The 18,482-nt window shown below is 44.0% G+C and overlaps 1 protein-coding gene across 1 annotated transcript in view; it reads left to right on the forward strand.

The window, feature by feature from the left end:
- Nucleotides 1-18,482, forward strand: part of RYR2 (ryanodine receptor 2) — a 1,771,220-nt gene that overhangs the window by 1,173,609 nt on the left and 579,129 nt on the right. Inside the window, 1 exon segment of the mRNA XM_029593907.1 lies at nt 13,644-13,708. Coding sequence (XP_029449767.1) covers nt 13,644-13,708 — 65 coding nt within the window.

The raw sequence follows: 18,482 nt of genomic DNA on the forward strand, positions 1-18,482 counted from the left end.
CTTTTGTCTCACCCGGAAGTCGTCTGGTTCCTCAAGGGTGTAAAGCGTTTGAAGCCACCACTTCAAGCTCCTTGTCCCTCATGGAGCCTCAACTTGGTACTCCGAATCCTGGGTGGACCTCCCTTCGAGCCTCTACGTGCCGTGGTTTTCCTCTTAGCCATCTGTTCGGCTCGCCATGTCTCTGAGCTTCAGGCGCTGTCCTGCAGTGAACCGTATCTACTCTGGGGTCACCTTGCGCACGGTGCCCTCGTTCCTGCCCAAGGTGGTTTCTGCTTTTCACCTGAATCAGATGGTGGAACTTCCTTCTTTCTCATCAGTTGACTCTCGAGATCTCCGCAAGCTCGACGTCAAACGCGTCCTGATACGTTACCTGGAGGTCACCAATGAGTTTCGTCTGTCGGATCACCTGTTTGTCCTTTGGGCCGGTTCCAAGAAGGGGTCCAAGGCCTCAAAGTAATGTACAATTTAAACTAGTCTAAAACATGGCTGCCAATACCCAGACCTTGCTTACAAGCCATAAGGACCCAGTGGTCGACTATATCAAAAGCAATCAATAAATCCAACATTATGAGAAGGTAGCTCTTCCCCGATAAAAAGCACATTTGATCGCATTGACCAGTGAAACCAGCAAGATTTCAGTATTTAAAGATTTTCTAAAACCGTATTGGAACTGATTCAGTACCATCCACCACAAAATCTTCCAACTGAGTCAATACTATAGACTCATGGACCTTTGCCAATAATAGCAAGGAGGAGATAGATCTATAGTTTGCCAGGTCACCCTGGTCGAGGCCATGTTTTTTGGGGAGCAGTTGAACAGTAGCTGATTTAAGCGCCATAAGGATATGACCTTCTGACAATGATAGATTTATCAAATGGTTACTTGATTGGGCAATGTTCTCTTTCTCCCCTTGTTTTGGGAATGGCTGAGCTCCCCTTTATAAGCTGGGTAGAGAACAAGGAAAGTGAGGTTGGATGTAGTTTTTTGTTGGAAGTAGAAGCTGCTGTTCGGTGTGGATTCCATTAGGCCCCCAGCCTGTAACAGTGGGATGCACCAGGAGAACTCTGAGGAGAAGATTTTTACTTTTAAGAGAGCTGGTTTGTTTTTTTACCTCCGCCCAGTGCAGGAGGGAACCCCACTGCTTGAGGGGATAGGATTGGATGGTGTTTGCCTTGCCACCAGTCAGGGCAAACAGGGTCTGCAGTTGCCCAGGGTGCTACTTTGCTCTGCATCCAGATGGATTGGATGGTGTTTGCCTTGCCACCAGTTAGGGCAAACAGGGTCTGCAGTTGCCCAGGGTGCTACTTTGCTCTGCATCCAGAAAAACTGGAGGCTGTAGTGACCTATAAAGAGAAGAAGTCCTTAGTTTTTGCAGATATGTCTTTGTCATCTTGTTTTGAAGGAAGGAGTTTGTTTTTCCACCACTAGTTCGCTGCCTTACTTTTGGAGAGGAGAGACTTGGACATTGGGACAGTGATACACAGGCTGACCTAGAGAGAGACTGTAATGCTTGGAATTGTCATCCTGTTTTTCTTTTTGCTAATTTTACCGTTCGTGTTGGAACTTTATTTTTAAGTTACAGTAAACTATTGTTTGTTGAACACCACTCCAAGCCTCTGTCTGCTCTTTTACATCTCAAGAACCAGCCTACTGAACTAAGAGATCTGCCTACATGAATACAAGTGCGAAAGAGACTGCTTGTGAGATACCATTCAAAGTACCTACCCTCAGGAGCTTAGGGTCCCAAAGGTTTCCCCACCAGTTGAACAGTGGCCCCCTTGGTGGCTTACTGTAGTGTGACTGAGAAAAAAGAGTGACCCTAGAAACTTCTGCTGGACCTCTGTATTAGAGACCTCTAAACCAGAGGTGATTACTTTCTATTTAAATGAATACAAGAGACAAGCCAAGAAGAGCTGAGAAGTCACTGAATACGGACTAAACTATGTCCATATATACAGTATACATATACATACTAGTTTTTGGTCTTATTTCTATAATTCTTTTGTTGTTTTAATTTGTAAAGTGTTACATAAACAGTACAGATTTATTTATTTATTTATTTAACAGCTTTTCTATACCGACATTAAAGTACACATCATGTCGGTTTACATAATAACAAAAGGTGGAAAATTACAAATAACAGGGATGGGGGAGGGGACAACTGAGAGAAGGTTCAAAAAACAGCGAACCTGACAAACTAAATGAAGGAGAGAAGCAGGATAGAGGTAACATGATTAACAAGTCTGGGAAGTATACAAGTTATACAAGAGTATTTGATTTACAAAATTTACAAATGGAACTGTTAGGATTACTTGGTCTAGAAGGTTGGATTACACTGATTAAGTAGGGTTTAGCAGGATTAGAAAATTATTAGATTGAGAAGGCTGGTGAAGGGGGGGGGGGCAGGGCAGTGATGTCAAAAGAGTTAATCTGGAAAGGCCTGGTGAAAAAGCCAGGTCTTTAGCAGTTTTCGGAATTTATATGGGCATTGCTTCAGGCGAAGGTAGGGAGGAAGAGAGTTCCAAAGGGTGGGGCCTGCAATGGAGAGGGCACGGGTCCTTGTTGCTGAGAGATGGGCTTTCTTGAGTGAGGGGACTTGTAGGGTGCACTTGAGGTTTGTTCTGGTGGGGCGGGCGGATTGAGCAGGTTGGAGAGGTTCATTGAGCCATAGGGAGTTATGATTGTAGATAGTTTTATGTATGATGGTGATGGTCTTGAACAGGATACGGGAGGGGATGGAGAGCCAGTGTAGGTCTTTGAGGATGGGGGTTATATGGTCTGATTTACGTGCGTTACTGATTATCCTAGCTGCCGCATTTTGAAGTATCTGGAGAGGTCTGATTGTGGAGAAGGGGAGGCCAAGGTACAAAGAGTTGCAGTAATCCAACTTCGATGTTAGGGTAGCTTGGATAACAGTTTTGAAATCATGGGTATGGAGTAGGGGCTTGAGCTTTTTTATGACCATAAGCTTATAAAAACCTCCTTTAATGACGGAGTTGATGTGGCTCTTGAGGCTCAGATGAGGGTCAATTAGTACACCTAGGTTACAGTGGGTTGTGCACTGAGGGAGGTGGTCGCGGGGTCATTAGATGGGGTCAGCATAAGGGTCTGATGGTTATGTATGAGGAGGAACTCAGTTTTTGTAGAATTGAGGGCGAGTTGAAGGGTGGTGAGCAGTGTATTAATGGAGGCAAGGCATTTCTCCCAGAAGGATAAGGTGGCAGATAGGGATTCACGGATAGGGATGATTTGGACATCATCTGCATAGATGTAGAATCTGAGTCCGAGATCAGAAAGATGATGGCAGAGGGGGAGTAGGTATATGTTAAATAGGGTGGAGGAGAGGGAGGAGCCTTGGGGTACTCCTTGAGATAGGGTGAAAAGGGAAGATTCTGATGGGCCAAGTTTTACAGAGAAGCGTCTGTTGGTGAGGTAGGATCTGAACCACAGGAGGGCGGTGCCAGAGATTCTGATGTCGATTAAGCGGGAGATGAGCAGTTCGTGGCTTATCGTGTCGAAAGCCGCTGAAATATCAAGGAAAGCGATGAGAAAATTATGACCTTGGTCGAGGCCAGTGAGGAGGAAATCTGTGAGCGATAGTAGGAGGGTTTCAGTACTTAGGTTTTTACGAAAGCCGAATTGGGAGGCATGGAGTAAGTTATTGTCGTCAAAGTATTCCATGAGCTGGGCATTTACTACCTTCTCCATGATTTTTGAGATGAGAGGGAGGTTGGAGATAGGACGATAGTTGGAGGGGTCTTTGGGGTTAAGAGAGGGCTTCTTTAAGAGGGGTTTGACTATAGCATGTTTGAGGGGATCTGGGATTGAGCCGGTGGACAGGGAGCAGTTAATAATATTTGCTAGAGGTTGGGCAATAGTAGTGGGGATGGAGAGTAATGTTTTCGTGGATATAGTGTCAGAGGGGTGGGATGCAGGCTTAGGTTTTTTGAGAATCACCTCAATTTCCTTAGATGAGGTGAGGTCAATGGTGTTGAGTGAATTTTTCAGGGAGGTGGGGTTGTGGATGGGCTTAGGAGGGAGGGGCATGTTCATAGCTGTAGGGGGAAACCTGAGGAGTATGTTAGTTATTTTGTTGTGGAAGAAACGGGCGAGTTCTTCACATTTTGTGCTGGTTTCTTCCTCAGCGATGAATGGGGAGGGGGGGTTGGTGAGTGTAGCGACATAGGAGAAAAGGGCTTTCGTATTGAAAGTGTACTGATGGATTTTGGAGGCGTAGTAGTCTCGTTTGGTATTTGGAATGGCCAGGCGGTAGGTGTGAAGGTAGGATTTGTAGGAATTGGAGTGCTGAAAGGTAGGGTCTTTGCGCCAAGCTCTTTCTTTGAGCCTAAGATTGTGCTTCATTTGACAGAGTTCCTTTGTGTACCAGGGTTTGTTGTTGGAGGGAGCGGTGCATTGCTTACGGGTGATGATGGGGCATAACTTATCGGCAATGTCTTGAGTAATACTGATCCAAGAGCTGAGTGCAGTGTCAGGGGATGAACAGTCAAGGTTGTCCATGGATTCCGAGAGAGCAGAGGTGAGCTCTTCAGTATTGCAGGTTTTGCCGTAGGAGAAGGAGTTGTTATTTTGTGGGTGGTTACAGGGGTTATAGGCACTAAGGGTAATCCGGGTCTCGATAAGTGCATGATCAGACCATGGTACAGGGGTACATATGGGTGGCAATGGGATCTGGATGCAAGAGTTGGTGAAAATGAGGTCCAGTGTATGCCCCGCATTTTGTGTGGGGGCTGCGATGGTTTGGGTGAAGCCTAGGGCTTGCAGGGCAGTGAGGAAGGTTTCACAGGATGGTGAGAGGGGAGTGGAATCTACATGGAGGTTGAAGTCTCCTAGTAGTATGGCGGGTTTTTCGTTGTTTATAGTATTGGAAATGAGTTCGATGAGGGGGGAGGGGTTTTGTTCCAGGAGACCAGGAGGGGCATAGATGAGGCAAATTTGGAGGTTGGTAGATTTAAATAGACCGACTTCCAGTTTCAGCGGAGGGTTGATATTCATGGGCCTGAGTTTGAGGGATTTTTTGGAGATAAGGAGGATACCACCACCTTTCTTTTTTGGTCTTGGGATGGAGAAAATGTCATGGGATAATGTAGGGAGCTGGTTCAGGATAACAGTGTCGGTGTCCTTGAGCCAAGTCTCTGTAACAGCACAGATTTCAGGTTTGTAATCATGGATGAGGTCATCTATAATGTGGGTTTTTTTGGTAATGGAGTGGGCATTAATTAGCAGGAGTGTTAAAGAGGTGAGGCCAAGGAGTTGAGTTAAAGGGGAGGCAAAGATGGGGAGGAGGGATTTGTGCTTTGCTTGAGGGTTAGCAATGCGAAGCGGGGGTGGTCTGGGTATGATGGGGTGTATACGGGGTATGGGGAAAAATGAGGGAGTGGGGTGGGAGTATGGGGGCATGGTGGGAGTGACCTCCGGGGAAGGAAGCAGACAGGGGAGCGTGGGGGGCGGAGAGAAGGGAAGGTGGAGAGGGAGGAGGAGGGATGGGTGAGCAGCCGATTGAAGTTAACTCGTGGGTTAGGAACAGAACAGTAAGCAAGCATTTGATAGCTGTATTACAGGGCGATGGTACCAGGTACAGCAGCTGAAAGAATACAGTTCAATACTAGCAATAAAGTATTAGCAATAAAATTCTGGCAAAAAAGAGAAATACAGTGCAATACTAGCAATACTAGCAAAAAGACTAGCAATACTAGCAAAAAGACAGATGAAATATTATGCAACCATAAATCCACAAAAAGACCAAATTTTCAATTTATGATTAAAGCTTAACTATATTCTATGTAATAGAGACAGTCGTAAAATTTAAAAACTTAAATATCATGGAAACAGCAGCCAATCAGCTGGTTTAATTGTTTTATTTTAATTCAGCACATCAACATCAATAATAAATAGCACATTTTATCGCTGAAGCAGACGACATCTAAAAATTTATATACCAGTCTTATTACTGTTTGTTATGACAAAAATACCTACCTGCCTTCCATCCTCAATGATAATAAATCTTCCAACCTACTTCTTATCTTGAGTGGGATGGGTGGGCAATGTAATATAGTAATGTAGGTAATTGAACTGTTCCTACTTTTGTTCTTTAAAACTCATCCTGGCTTCTTGCAACTTATTGTGCCCTAAATGCCTTAATGGCAATGTATCTCTCCAGTTTGACTTTCAACCTCCCTTCCCCAACCAGAGTCACCCAGTTCCCAGGAAATATCCTGATTGGGTGTAGGAGGATGAAAGCCATATTAGGCAGCCCTTCAGTCTCCCAGCAGAAATGGGCTTATACCTGGGGAAGACAATAATGAAAGTCATTGCCATGTGTTAAACAATTCAGGTAGTTTTGTCTAGATTGTTAAGCGGAGTTTCCTGGGGAAAGGGGATCATGGGAATGAAACAGTGCACGTAATTTGTACACTCAAAACTGTATGTGGTACTTCCAACAGAAAAATTACCTGTAGAGAAATCAGGCACGTTTATCTGTGGGTATTTTGTCAGGGTGCGATAATGAAAGCAAAAGCATCCATATAGCTTTCCTTTTATTATTGTGACAAACCTCACAGTTTAAAATTATCCATGGGATTTGTAATACTGTGGGCAGTTTGGTTATCTACCCACATATATTTATTTATTGATACATAACATTTCCATGAAAAATGAGTGCAAAGAAAAGACATTTCCAAGAGTAAGTTATTTTTGCATGCTAAGACCATTTAATTTTTTGTAGCATGTGAATAAGATAAATGTCTGATTCTTTTGGTCCTTAATAATAACATTTGCATATCTGCTTCTTTGATTTAATATTCCCTCTGTTGAATAATTAGGGGCACATTTTAATACCTACGCGCAGGCTTAGATTTGTGCGCGCAACCTGGCGCGCACAAATCTATGCTCGATTTTATAACATGCGCATGCAGCTGCACGCATATTATAAAGTCTGGGGTTGGAGCGTACAAGGAGGTGCACACTTGTGCACCTTGTGCGCGCCGAGCTCTAGGGGAGCCCCGATGGCTTTCCCTGTTCCCTTCGAGGCCGCTCCGAAATCAGAGAAGCCTCGGAGGGAACTTTCCTTCTGCTCTCCCCCACCTTCTCGTCCCTTCCCCTACCTAACCCACCCCCCAGCCCTACCTAAACCCCCCTAACCTTTCTTTTGCAAGTTGCGCCTGCCTCTGGACAGGCGTAGGTTGCTCACGCCGGCCACGTGCCAGCGCGCAATCCCCCGGCCCTACGAAGGCCTCTGGCCACGCCCCTGCCCAGATCGCCCACGCTCCGCCCCTTTTTTCAAGCCCTGGGACATAAGCGTGTTGCGGGGCTTGTGCTCGTCGCCGGGCCTTTGCAAAATAGGCTCGGCACGCGTAACCCCCCTAAGCGCGTAAATCCAGCTGGATTTACGCGCGTAGGGCTTTTAAAATCTGCCCCTTACTGTTGAGGATTGAAGATAGCCCATGATTTGCTGGGTGATACATTAGCTGATAAGGGGTAGTTTTAAGTGAAAGATGTATGCTGGTCTTTGCCATTGCTTGCAGCATAAACTCCTGATAATTGGCAAGCTTCTGCATAGCGTGTTATTTTACTATCACAAGTTATCATAAAGCCACATGAAGATGCTAGCAGCTAGATGCTAGAGATTGTGGCTCCAGCCACTACAGTGCCATGATAGAATACATAGCTGTTGACCATGCTACATGTATTCATTGTATTGTGGTTCATACAGCCAGTTAGTCATTATATTTAAATGGTTGGCACTATGAAAATAAAATGTCAAACAATTTCATTTAGTTACTGAAACAAACACAGTCATTTTTTCCCCTTTAATGGTCCAACATTAATTCCTGAGGAGGTATTACTGTGTAATATTGCTGCTGCTGCTGCTGCTGCTCCTCCTAATCAGGTGCACCTAGCATTATCAATCTGTTGAGCTCTTGCTATGTTGATCCTCCTCAGAACCCCAAGTGGGCATCACACTAGAAGCATGAATATGAAATGGAAAGAGGGTTTATGGGAAGAGATTTTATATTAAAAAAAAAAAAATAGGGGTTGTGGTGCATTCCTTTAATTCAAAATTTTTCATGTCTATGAAATTGTCTACTAGGACAGAAGGAAAATAAGACCAACCCTACAAAGGAGAATTAGATTGTCTTTAATAACTGCCACATTTAATGTGTGCAAAGAAGAAATGTACCCTTCTTAGAGAAAGTAGCCTGGCATTGTGATCATACTGCCTTGTATTTTGACATCTGAGTGATGTATAAATTCATATAACTGAAGAAATACAGCCAGACAAAATGCCTTCTGTACAGGTGAAGACCTGCCAAATTTCTTCTAGAGATCGTTTTGTAGGTGTTGCAGATATTATCCCAGATGTTGCCAGTGCTGAAATAAGAACCAACTACCTCTGCTAACACACTGAAGATGTGTTAAGATACCACACCTTAGATTCTAAAACGTGCTCGCGCACATGGACGTGGCTATTTTAAAAGATGTGTACGTCAACATGCGCATGTTATAAAATACAATTCCCCCACGCACATGTGCGCTGGATTTTAAAATCCATGCGCATATGTGCAGGCAGGTATCCTGTATCGCATGCAACAGGGGGGAATATTTGAAAGAAATGCATGGCGACGCAACAGAGTCTTCCTTATATCCCTCCCAGTTATCTCCATTTAAGGAGTGGACTGAGAGGGAACATCCCTACCCCTACCCCTATCCTTCCACTCCCCTCCCTGACCCCTAAACTAATGCTACCTATCCCCAATTATTTTATTTTTATACTTACTGCTCCTTACCAGCAGAAGTAAACCTCACGCACCGACTGGCTGCCGACGCAAATTTCCCAGGGACAGCATCTAATGCTGATGTTTCCTCGGCTTCCCTCCGTGCTCGACCCAGTCTCTCCCTGGTGCTGAGGTCAAAGACGAAGAACCCAATGTCCTCAACCTGGAAGAGACTAACAGGGGTTGATCCCCGGCTCCCCTGTCCATCGGCGGCATCGACGGAGTAGACGGCCCTGCTGATGTTGATGTCTCGGTGTCCATCGGTGCGGCTCCTCAGTCCTTTGGCATCGATGTAACCGATGCCGATCGCTCTGACTTTCTCACCCCAAAGAATTCTCCATCTTCTCGAGGCGAGCACAACATCCCTTCAGGGTCATTTGGTTGCACAAGTGACACCCCAGGCAGAGGATATACACATCATTGGGTCCATGATGGACATAATCCTTGGGCTCTGAGGGCACTGGCAAAAACCCAAAAAGGCCACGAAGATATGAACTGAAGTGGCGAAAAACAACAATGGAGGTGGCGGGCAATCAATGCTGATGGGTATCGAGGCACCGCTGCTACAGGGAAATGGAAGTGAAATAAAACTTACTGAACTACTGAAAAGCATGACTAGAATACAGGGGAACTGAGCGGGACACGTCCACAGGAAAAAAATCAGAAAACGATCAGTGGAAAGATTTCCAAATACTTTTTTAAAAACAATTAACACCAGCTCAGTAACCACGAGGAAAAACCTCTGCAAGAGACTGAAGTGGGACCCCGCATGGGTGCGTGGTATAGGGCATACTCAGTCTATCCAAAGTTCTAGAAACTTTGACATAAGTTTTTCCATGCTGGGCTCAATCTGATGATGTCACCCATGTGTGAGGACTAGCATCCTGCTTGTCCTAGGAGAAATTTAAATATAGTGGAGATTGAGTATATGCAAATTTATCACTTGTATATGTTTCTTATGCTTACTAGTTAAAATGGTACTCTAGTGCCCCTTGTGAGTCTGTTGATGTTTTGTTATTGTTTTATCTGAGCAGGTTACAACTTTACTTGGAAGTTACATTTCAAGGCAAGTTGGAAATTTTGCAATGTGACTGATTTTAAGTGATGATCAGAAAATATAAGAAATTGCATCACTAGAGTCTAAGTAGAACCAATGATTAAAACTTGGGCACAACAGTAAATATTGTGCATATAGATGCTGCCAAGTGAATTTTCAAAGGATTTACACATGGAACTGTAACATACTATCGTAGCAGTTTTCAAAAGCCATTTACCCATGGGTAAAGTATATTGACAATTCAATGGCATACATTGTAGCAATTTTGAAGATTGTTACATAGGTGAAGAATAGGAAAAAAGAGATAGATCCGAAAGTCCTTGATAATTGTTTATTGATAAATGAATTGCCCAGTAGATGCCCCACTCTAGGCCTGAGTTTCACCCAGTTTCACTGCTTCAGGGGCTACAGAATAAAAGCAATCAATGGAACAATAATTAAAACCAATACATTAATAACAGATAAATACATATATAACAATACATATATAATAAAAATCCCATATCACATAATAAATATATAAAACAATAAAGTAGACGAATATTTAAATCAAATTCTGATTAATAAAAACAAAGACATATATATATATATACAGGCCAGATTGTAACAGAAACATATATAAGCAAAGACCATGGCAAACTTAGTATTGAAGTTATTTTTACCTGTTCAAGCAAAAAATGTGTTACTTAGCAATATGCACATTGAGATCCAATGCCTAACAGGAAAAATATAGAAAACATAAAAACATAAAAAACTATAACCAAATAGATTGGAACTGTATATAAACAGAGACTACACTAAAATAGTGTTTGACACGGAACGAGAACAGATCAGTAATTTAATTATTTCCGATTCATAAAAGATACTTGAAGTACAGAACTGTAAAAAATATAAAAAATAATAAGAAATAGAGATAAAAGCAAATAAATAAAGGGAGCCATTCTAATAGACAACATAGGTACATATGTAAAATCCAGTTTTAAGTGTATAAATGCTTATAAAAATCAGGCCCTAAGGGTGTACACTGACCAATTTTCTATGAAGGTCCTAGTAACAGCGTTTCTTCATATTTCAGTATTTTAGTGAAGAAGTTGTATTTTTCAGACCTGCTTGAGACTCTTTGGAGAGCTTTGAACAGGAAAGATGTTTCTCTCTGGTATGCAGTCTTAGAAGATTCCAGCTCCTTGTAGAGCATTTGTAAGCCCTAGGGAGGATAATATTAACTAAATGAATTTGACTCCTCTTCCTGAGGCATGGGTCAAATCATCTTTTTATGAATACCATGGGGTTGCATTAGTCCACCATTTAATGAAATCTCAGAGTATGGGGCAGATTTTCAGAGCCCTGCTCGCCTAAATCCGCCCAAATCCGGGCGGATTTAGGCGAGCAGGGCCCTGCGTGCCGGTGAGCCTATTTTACATAGGCCTACCGGCGCGCGCAGAGCCCCGGGACTCGCATAAGTCCCGGGGTTTTCGGAGGGGGGCGTGTCGGGGGCGGGACCGAGCGCAGCGGCGTTTTCGGGGCGTCGGCAGCGTTTTGGGGGCGAGTACGGGGGCGTGGCTACGGCCCAGGGCGGTCCGGGGGCTTGGCCGCGCCCTCCGTACCCGCCCCCAGGTTGCGTCCCGGCGCGCAAGAGGCCCGCTGGCGCGCGGGGATTTACGCCTCCCAGAGGGAGGCGTAAATCCCCCGACAAAGGTAAGGGGGGGCTTAGACAGGGCCGGGTGGGTGGGTTAGGTAGGGGAAGGGAGGGGAAGGTGAGGGGAGGGGAGGGCAAAAGGAAGTTCCCTCCGAGGCCGCTCCGATTTCGGAGCGGCCTCGGAGGGAACGGGGGTAGGCTGCGCGGCTCGGCACGCGCCGGCTATACAAAATCAATAGCCTTTCGCGCGCCGATCCAGGTTTTTAGCAGATACGCGCGGCTCCACGCGTATCTACTAAAATCCAGCTTACTTTTGCTTGCGCCTGATGCGCCAGCAAAAGTAGGCCAATTCGCGCTATTTGAAAATCTACCCCTATATGAGCATTATGCCTGATGGGGATAATAAGATTGCGACAGATAGAATAATATCTTTTGATGCTCTGGTAAGTTTGGGATTTGATTCAGCTGTGAACAATTTTCTTACCTGGAATCATAATCTGTCTTGTAAATGTGTCCAAGAGAATAAACAAGATGGTTGAACGCAAATGAAGGGAATCACGTTTTATTTTGGAGTCTCACAAGTGGGAGGGATCAGTGAGGAAGGTAATTTCAACACTTACCCTTTATAAAGCCTGCCCATTCTGGGAGACAGTGTAGAGCAGGTTACACATAATCATTGTGGATATTCTGAAAACCTGACTGCCTATTGGGGGTGACCTGGACAGGTTTGGAAAACACTGCTGTATTGTATTTTAAGTTGGGCATCCCTTCTTTAGATATATCTAACTCTGGTCCTCAAGAGCCACAAAAAGGTCTGGTTTTCAGATTATCCACAATGAATATGCATCAAATAAATTTGCACACATTGGGGCGGATTTTCAGAGCCCTGCTCGCCTAAATCCGCCCAAATCCGGGCGGATTTAGGCGCGCAGGGCCCTGCGCGCCGGTGAGCCTATTTTACATAGGCCTACCGGCGCGCGCAGAGCCCCGGGACTCGCGTAAGTCCCGGGGTTCTCCGAGGGGGGCGTGTCGGGGGCGGGCCCGGTCATCGCGGCGTTTAGGGGGCGTGTCGGCAGCGTTTTGGGGGCGGGTACGGGGGCGTGGCTACGGCCCGGGGGCGTGGCCGCGCCCTTCGTACCCGCCCCCAGGTCACGTCCCGGTGCGCAAGAGGCCCGCTGGCGCGCGGGGATTTACGCCTCCCTCCCGGAGGCGTAAATCCCCCGACAAAGGTAAGGGGGGGCTTAGACAGGGCCGGGTGGGTGGGTTAGGTAGGGGAAGGGAGGGGAAGGTGAGGGGAGGGCAAAAGGAAGTTCCCTCCGAGGCCGCTCCAATTTCGGAGCAGCCTCGGAGGGAACGGGGGTAGGCTGCGTGGCTCGGCGCGCTCCGGCTATACAAAATCAATAGCCTTGCGCGCGCCGATCCAGGTTTTTAGCAGATACGCGCGGCTCCGCGCGTATCTACTAAAATCCAGCTTACTTTTGCTTGCGCCTGATGCGCCAGCAAAAGTAGGCCAATTCGCGCTATTTGAAAATCTACCCCATTGGAGGCAGTTCATGCAAATCTATTTGATGCATATTCATGTGGATACCTGAAAACCAAGCCTGTTTGTGGCTTTTGAAGACAAGAGCTGGCCACCAGTTGTCTAAAAGATGATTGAATTATTTTATGTTTATCTGCTTAAAGTATTTAATAGAGAACCCTTGCAATTTATACTTTGATTAGCACAGATATTAAGTGATAATCTTAAAACATCAACAGCATCCACCTCCCGGCTTTTCTTATCACACAGCCATCAAAATGTATTCTATAATTGATTTGAGTTTTCTGACATCATCTTTTGCTCTGACCTGTTCATTCTGTTTGAACATGAGGAAAAAAGTGTTACTAGCTCTCGAAAGCTATTCAAGAAATTTCTTGATTTATATTTGTTATTCATATTTTCAGAGTTAGCTCAAGACAAAATGCAAATAATAATAATCTTGCACAAACTACAGAGGTATTGGTTTATATTTTTCTGTTTGTTGACCTTTATTTCTGTGCATTCAAGTGAACTAACATGGCAACCAGACTATACTTTGATTAGGAAAGCAAGCTATGAAGGTAACTTTGTTCATTTGCTTTTTTGAAATATGCATCTTGAACTCTTTATATCCCCAGATGGTGGCAGCAGAAGCAAAGGAGAACAATTTCACTACGAGCAAGAAATCAAATTCTTTGCTAAGGTACAGTGTATCCTTTGCCTGTTCTAAGCGCAGAGCATAACTGCAAACCTATTTCAGTATAAAAATTAATCCTTGCTGTGTACTTGTATATATTTATACCTTGTTGGTTAATATGCACTATAAATATTTTGAGTAGGAAAATACCTACATGCATAATTTTAGTGAAAAATTGGGTTATCAAATCTTCTCGCTCAGTTTCATTGAATTCTTCTAGTATCTTCCATAGCTTCTACTGAGTAGCTTTTGCTGTATCCATATGCACATTCCAGTTTATATATATATATATATATATATATATATATGTGCATTTGTGCAACTGAAACATTCGCCTCACAAAAGAAATGGAAATGGTAGGAAGGACTTGAACACACAATTACATTTGCTGGTGAACAGTTTATGGGAAATGCACTAAATTGAGAGCATTACCCTATGGAATGAAGTTGAGTAGTCCATGAAACGCTCCTCTTTCTCCTGCTCTCTTATTTCAAAGCCCCCCCTACTTCCTTTTTCAGCCACACATAATCACAAAATAAGTCCATAGCAGTTTTCAAAGCAAGATTACAAATTTATTTAGACAGCAGCTGATTAATTTTTAAGGTTAAATGAGTGCAGTCCGGACTTCACTCAGGGTAGCTTGCAATTCATTTATCTGAATTGCATTCAAGAGTTTATCACTGCACTCTGCCATACCAGACACAACCTTTCAATGGCAAGTCTTCCACTGGGTATTTGCATGCCCCATGTGCACTAAAGCTGCAATGCATACCAGGCTAGTCAACCTGATTTCTCTTGGTTACTTTCTTATTTTTTTTCTGGTCTATGCAACTTATCCCTGCTCCACCCCCTTTGATCCTTTCTGTTAATTGAGGAGGTTTCTTCACACAAACATATTACATCGTAGCTATATGAATTAGAAGCACAAGTTAGACAACTAAAAGTTGTGTGTGCAAAGGCCCTTCTTGGAAGCATAAGCTAAAGTATAAGTATACTTGGATGTATCCATGCGCCAAACATGGAACATAATCTAAATGGACCAAAGATTACCCCTTATCTATTGAGGAGTGTATCAACTGCCCACTGATTGGAAGGGGGAAAGACTGCAGTTATTCACTGAAATTGGTTTTACCATGATGAGAATATTTATTTGGAGAAAAATGTCTCAAATTTACTGATGCTTTGAAGATGTATATATGCCTTGATAACTGACAGAAGCTGTAAATAACTTTTCATTCATTCCAACTTTAAATCAGTAAAAACTTAAGTTAGAAGACATACAGCTTCCAGCATGTTTCTTACTGTTGTTTATACCTATGATATTATTAGTGCTGTTTACAATGGATTTACCTATACAAATATTAGTTAAACAACATACAGGTCCTAGAAGAGTATTCTTCCCCCCAATTAGAAAATCCTAGACATTCAGATCAAGTTGACATCAGGAGAAGATTTTAACATCTGAGACTGTGTTTGGGGCAAGGTTCCTGGGGACCTATTAAGGACTGCTAGCCCATGGGTTACAGAGACAACCAGTTATATTCCTGAGACCCAATGTGGCTTCTGTGATGGTAGAGGAACTATGGATGATATATTTATAGCTAGAACATTACAGGAGAACTGTCATGAGCAAGACAAAGACTTCTATTAAGTATTTGTAGATCTAACAAGAGCCTTTGATTCTGTCAATAAGTGTGGACTGTGGGAGGTTCTTAGGAAAATTGGTTGTCTGAGTACATTTATAAATGTTATTCACTTCCTTCGTAAAGGCTTGAGGGTTTCTGTTAAATGCAGGTTAGAGATGAGAGATTTCCTTGTTTCCAATTGATCCAAATAAAGATGTGTCCTGGCTCCACTTCTGTTTGGTATTTATTTAAAACATTGCTCATTGCCTATAAAAGCTGCAGTTTTGGCATTCCTGTCGAGTTTTATACTGAAGGTGATATCTTCAAATTCAGGCAGCTGCAAGCCAAAACAATAGTACAACAACAATCCATAATCTTCTTTTTTGCAGACGATTGTGCATAGGTGGCACACTTGCTACATGAAATTCAGCCACTATTTGACTGTCTTGTGCCATTATCTTGGCATTTTGGATTGACTGTGAGCATCATAAAAACTGAGGATATACATAAGTCATTTCCACACATAACCCATTCGTGCCAGAAGTGCATGTTGGAAACACCAGGTTAACAGTCTGTGGCAAGCTTTATCATCTCCGCAGCTTCTTGTCTAATTCCTTAAGCATTGTTGTTGATGTTAGTTCCAGACTGGCCAAGGCAAGCTTTGAATTTAGATACTTGAGGCTACCCCTGTGGAATGAGCATGATATACATGTGATGACAAAGTTGGCAGTCTATATTTAATTGTCCTCATGACTCTACTTTATGGATGAGAGTCCTAGACTTTACAAAGCCGCCATATCTCGAAGCTTGATCAGTTCCATCTACCCTGCCTTGCAAAATTGCCAACCTGAGATGGGAGGATAGAGTTTCTAATTCTGAGGAACTTTGCATATAAAGTATGATAGGTATTGAGGCAATGCACATAGAAACTCAGCTTCAGTGGGCTGGCCATGTTATGTGTATGGACAATAGGGATGTGAATCGGGCTTCGGACGATTGAAAATATCATCGATATTTTCAAAATCGTCGGAAATCGGGGGTTCCCCCAAAACGATAAGAAAACCCCACGATATTGATCGTGGGGGTTCCCTTATCGTTTTGGGGGAGGGCGGGAAAAACGGAACACAAAAATAACCCCTAAACCCACCCCGACCCTTTAAAACTAAGCCCTTAGCTTCCCCCACCCTCCCGACGCCCTCAAAAACTTTTTACAGGTACCTGGTGGTCCAGTGGGGGTCCCGGGAGCAATCTCCCGCTCCGGGCCATCCTCCAGCTCCCGGGCCGTCGGCTGCCACTAATAAAAATGGCGCCAATGGCCCTTTGCCCTTACCATGTGATAGGGTATCCGTGCCATTGGCCGGACCCTGTCACATGGTAGGAGCACTGGATGGCCAGTGCCATCTTGTGCTCCTATCATGTGACAAGGGCTGACCAATGGCACCGGTAGCACCTGTGACATAGTAAGGGCAAAGGCTATCGGCGCCATTTTGATTACTGGCAGCCGATGGCCCGAGTGCAGGAGATTGCTCCCGGACCCCCACTGGACACCAGGGGCTTTTGGCAAGTCTTGGGGGACCCTCCTGACCCCCACAAAACTTGCCAAAAGTCCAGTGGGGGTCCGGGAGCGATCTCCTGCACTTGGACCGTCGGCTTCCTCCAGCCTCCTGACCCCCCACCCCCAAAATGTTTAAAATTACCTGGTGGTCCAGTGGTGGTCCCAGGAGCGATCTCCCGCTCTCGGGCCATCGGCTGCCACTAATAAAAATGGCGCCGATGGCCCTTTGCCCTTACCATGTGACAGGGTATCCGTGCCATTGGCCGGCCCCTGTCACATGGTAGGAGCACAAGATGGCGCCGGCCATCCAGTGCTCCTACCATGTGACAGGGTCCGGCCAATGGCACGGATACCCTGTCACATGGTAAGGGCAAAGGGCCATCGGCGCCATTTTGATTAGTGGCAGCCAACGGCCCGGGAGCTGGAGGACAGCCCGGAGCGGGAGATCGCTCCTGGGACCCCCACTGGAAGACCAGGTATCTGTAAAAAGTTTTTTTTTGGGGGGGGGTCGGGAGGGTGGGGGAAGCTAAGGGGTTAGTTTTAAAGGGTCGGGGTGGGTTTTTTTTTTTATCGGCTTGGGCGCAGCCGATAAACAAAACCGCTATTGGGCCCGATGCAAAAAAACCCACATGTGAATCGGAACCGGAATCCAAACCGATTCTGGTTCCGATTCACATCTCTAATGGACAACACCCATATTCCCTAATGAGGTTACCTTGGGCAACTGACAAATGGGTAGTGCTCACAGTTTAAAAGATATAAAGACAGCTTTGTCAAATTGTTTTGAACCCTTCTGAAGCAAAACTTTCAGATCTGCTTTGGATTTCTAGTGAACATTGCCTTTGCCGGAAAACGTCTAGAGAGTCTGAGACTCCTGTCCTTAGCCCGACACAGGACTGTGCTTTGGATTTATTAGTCCTTCTTCAGGGTATAGTCACTGGATATCATTTCACGCTCCACAAATGTTTCAAACAAGGTATATAACCGGAAATTATGTCAATGAAGCTCTAGATGTTTAAAGCGATGTTCACTAGAGTGCAACAAAGATATGTTCATTGATTGGATAGATTTAGGAACATTATTTAATTTGAATATTTTACTTGAAACAAAAATGAAAAAAATATACATTAATGTCTTAGTATCAAGAACTATGATTAAGCATAAGGTGGAGAACTAAATCATGTGCAAACATTATTCGATTACACCTATTATGATGGTCACATAATATATCTCAGTGCTGATATTGAGAGGTGACAAAGATTATTTGTTGTATGTACAGTCTAAGTCCACTTATCTCCGAATAAAGATCAAGGAGGAAATTGAGTCTACTGTCATTTACTATGCCATCATGTGAAACAGCGCAGAAGAAGCACAACATACTTCAGTGTAATGTAACCACCAAGCAAGGACAAGAAGTCAAAATACCTTCCCACACTTTCTACCAGACTAATATAAATATAGTGAAAAACACTTATATGACCCAACTCTTTAGTAATCAATGAGGGGAAATGATAAATAAAAGAAAAATGTATCACTTTAGATAAAAAAAAAAACACTTTTACAATTATAAAGAAATGTCAAAAAATCACAAAGCCATCAA

The sequence above is a fragment of the Rhinatrema bivittatum genome, chromosome 3 (assembly GCF_901001135.1).
Source record: "Rhinatrema bivittatum chromosome 3, aRhiBiv1.1, whole genome shotgun sequence".
NCBI classification, from domain to species: domain Eukaryota; kingdom Metazoa; phylum Chordata; class Amphibia; order Gymnophiona; family Rhinatrematidae; genus Rhinatrema; species Rhinatrema bivittatum.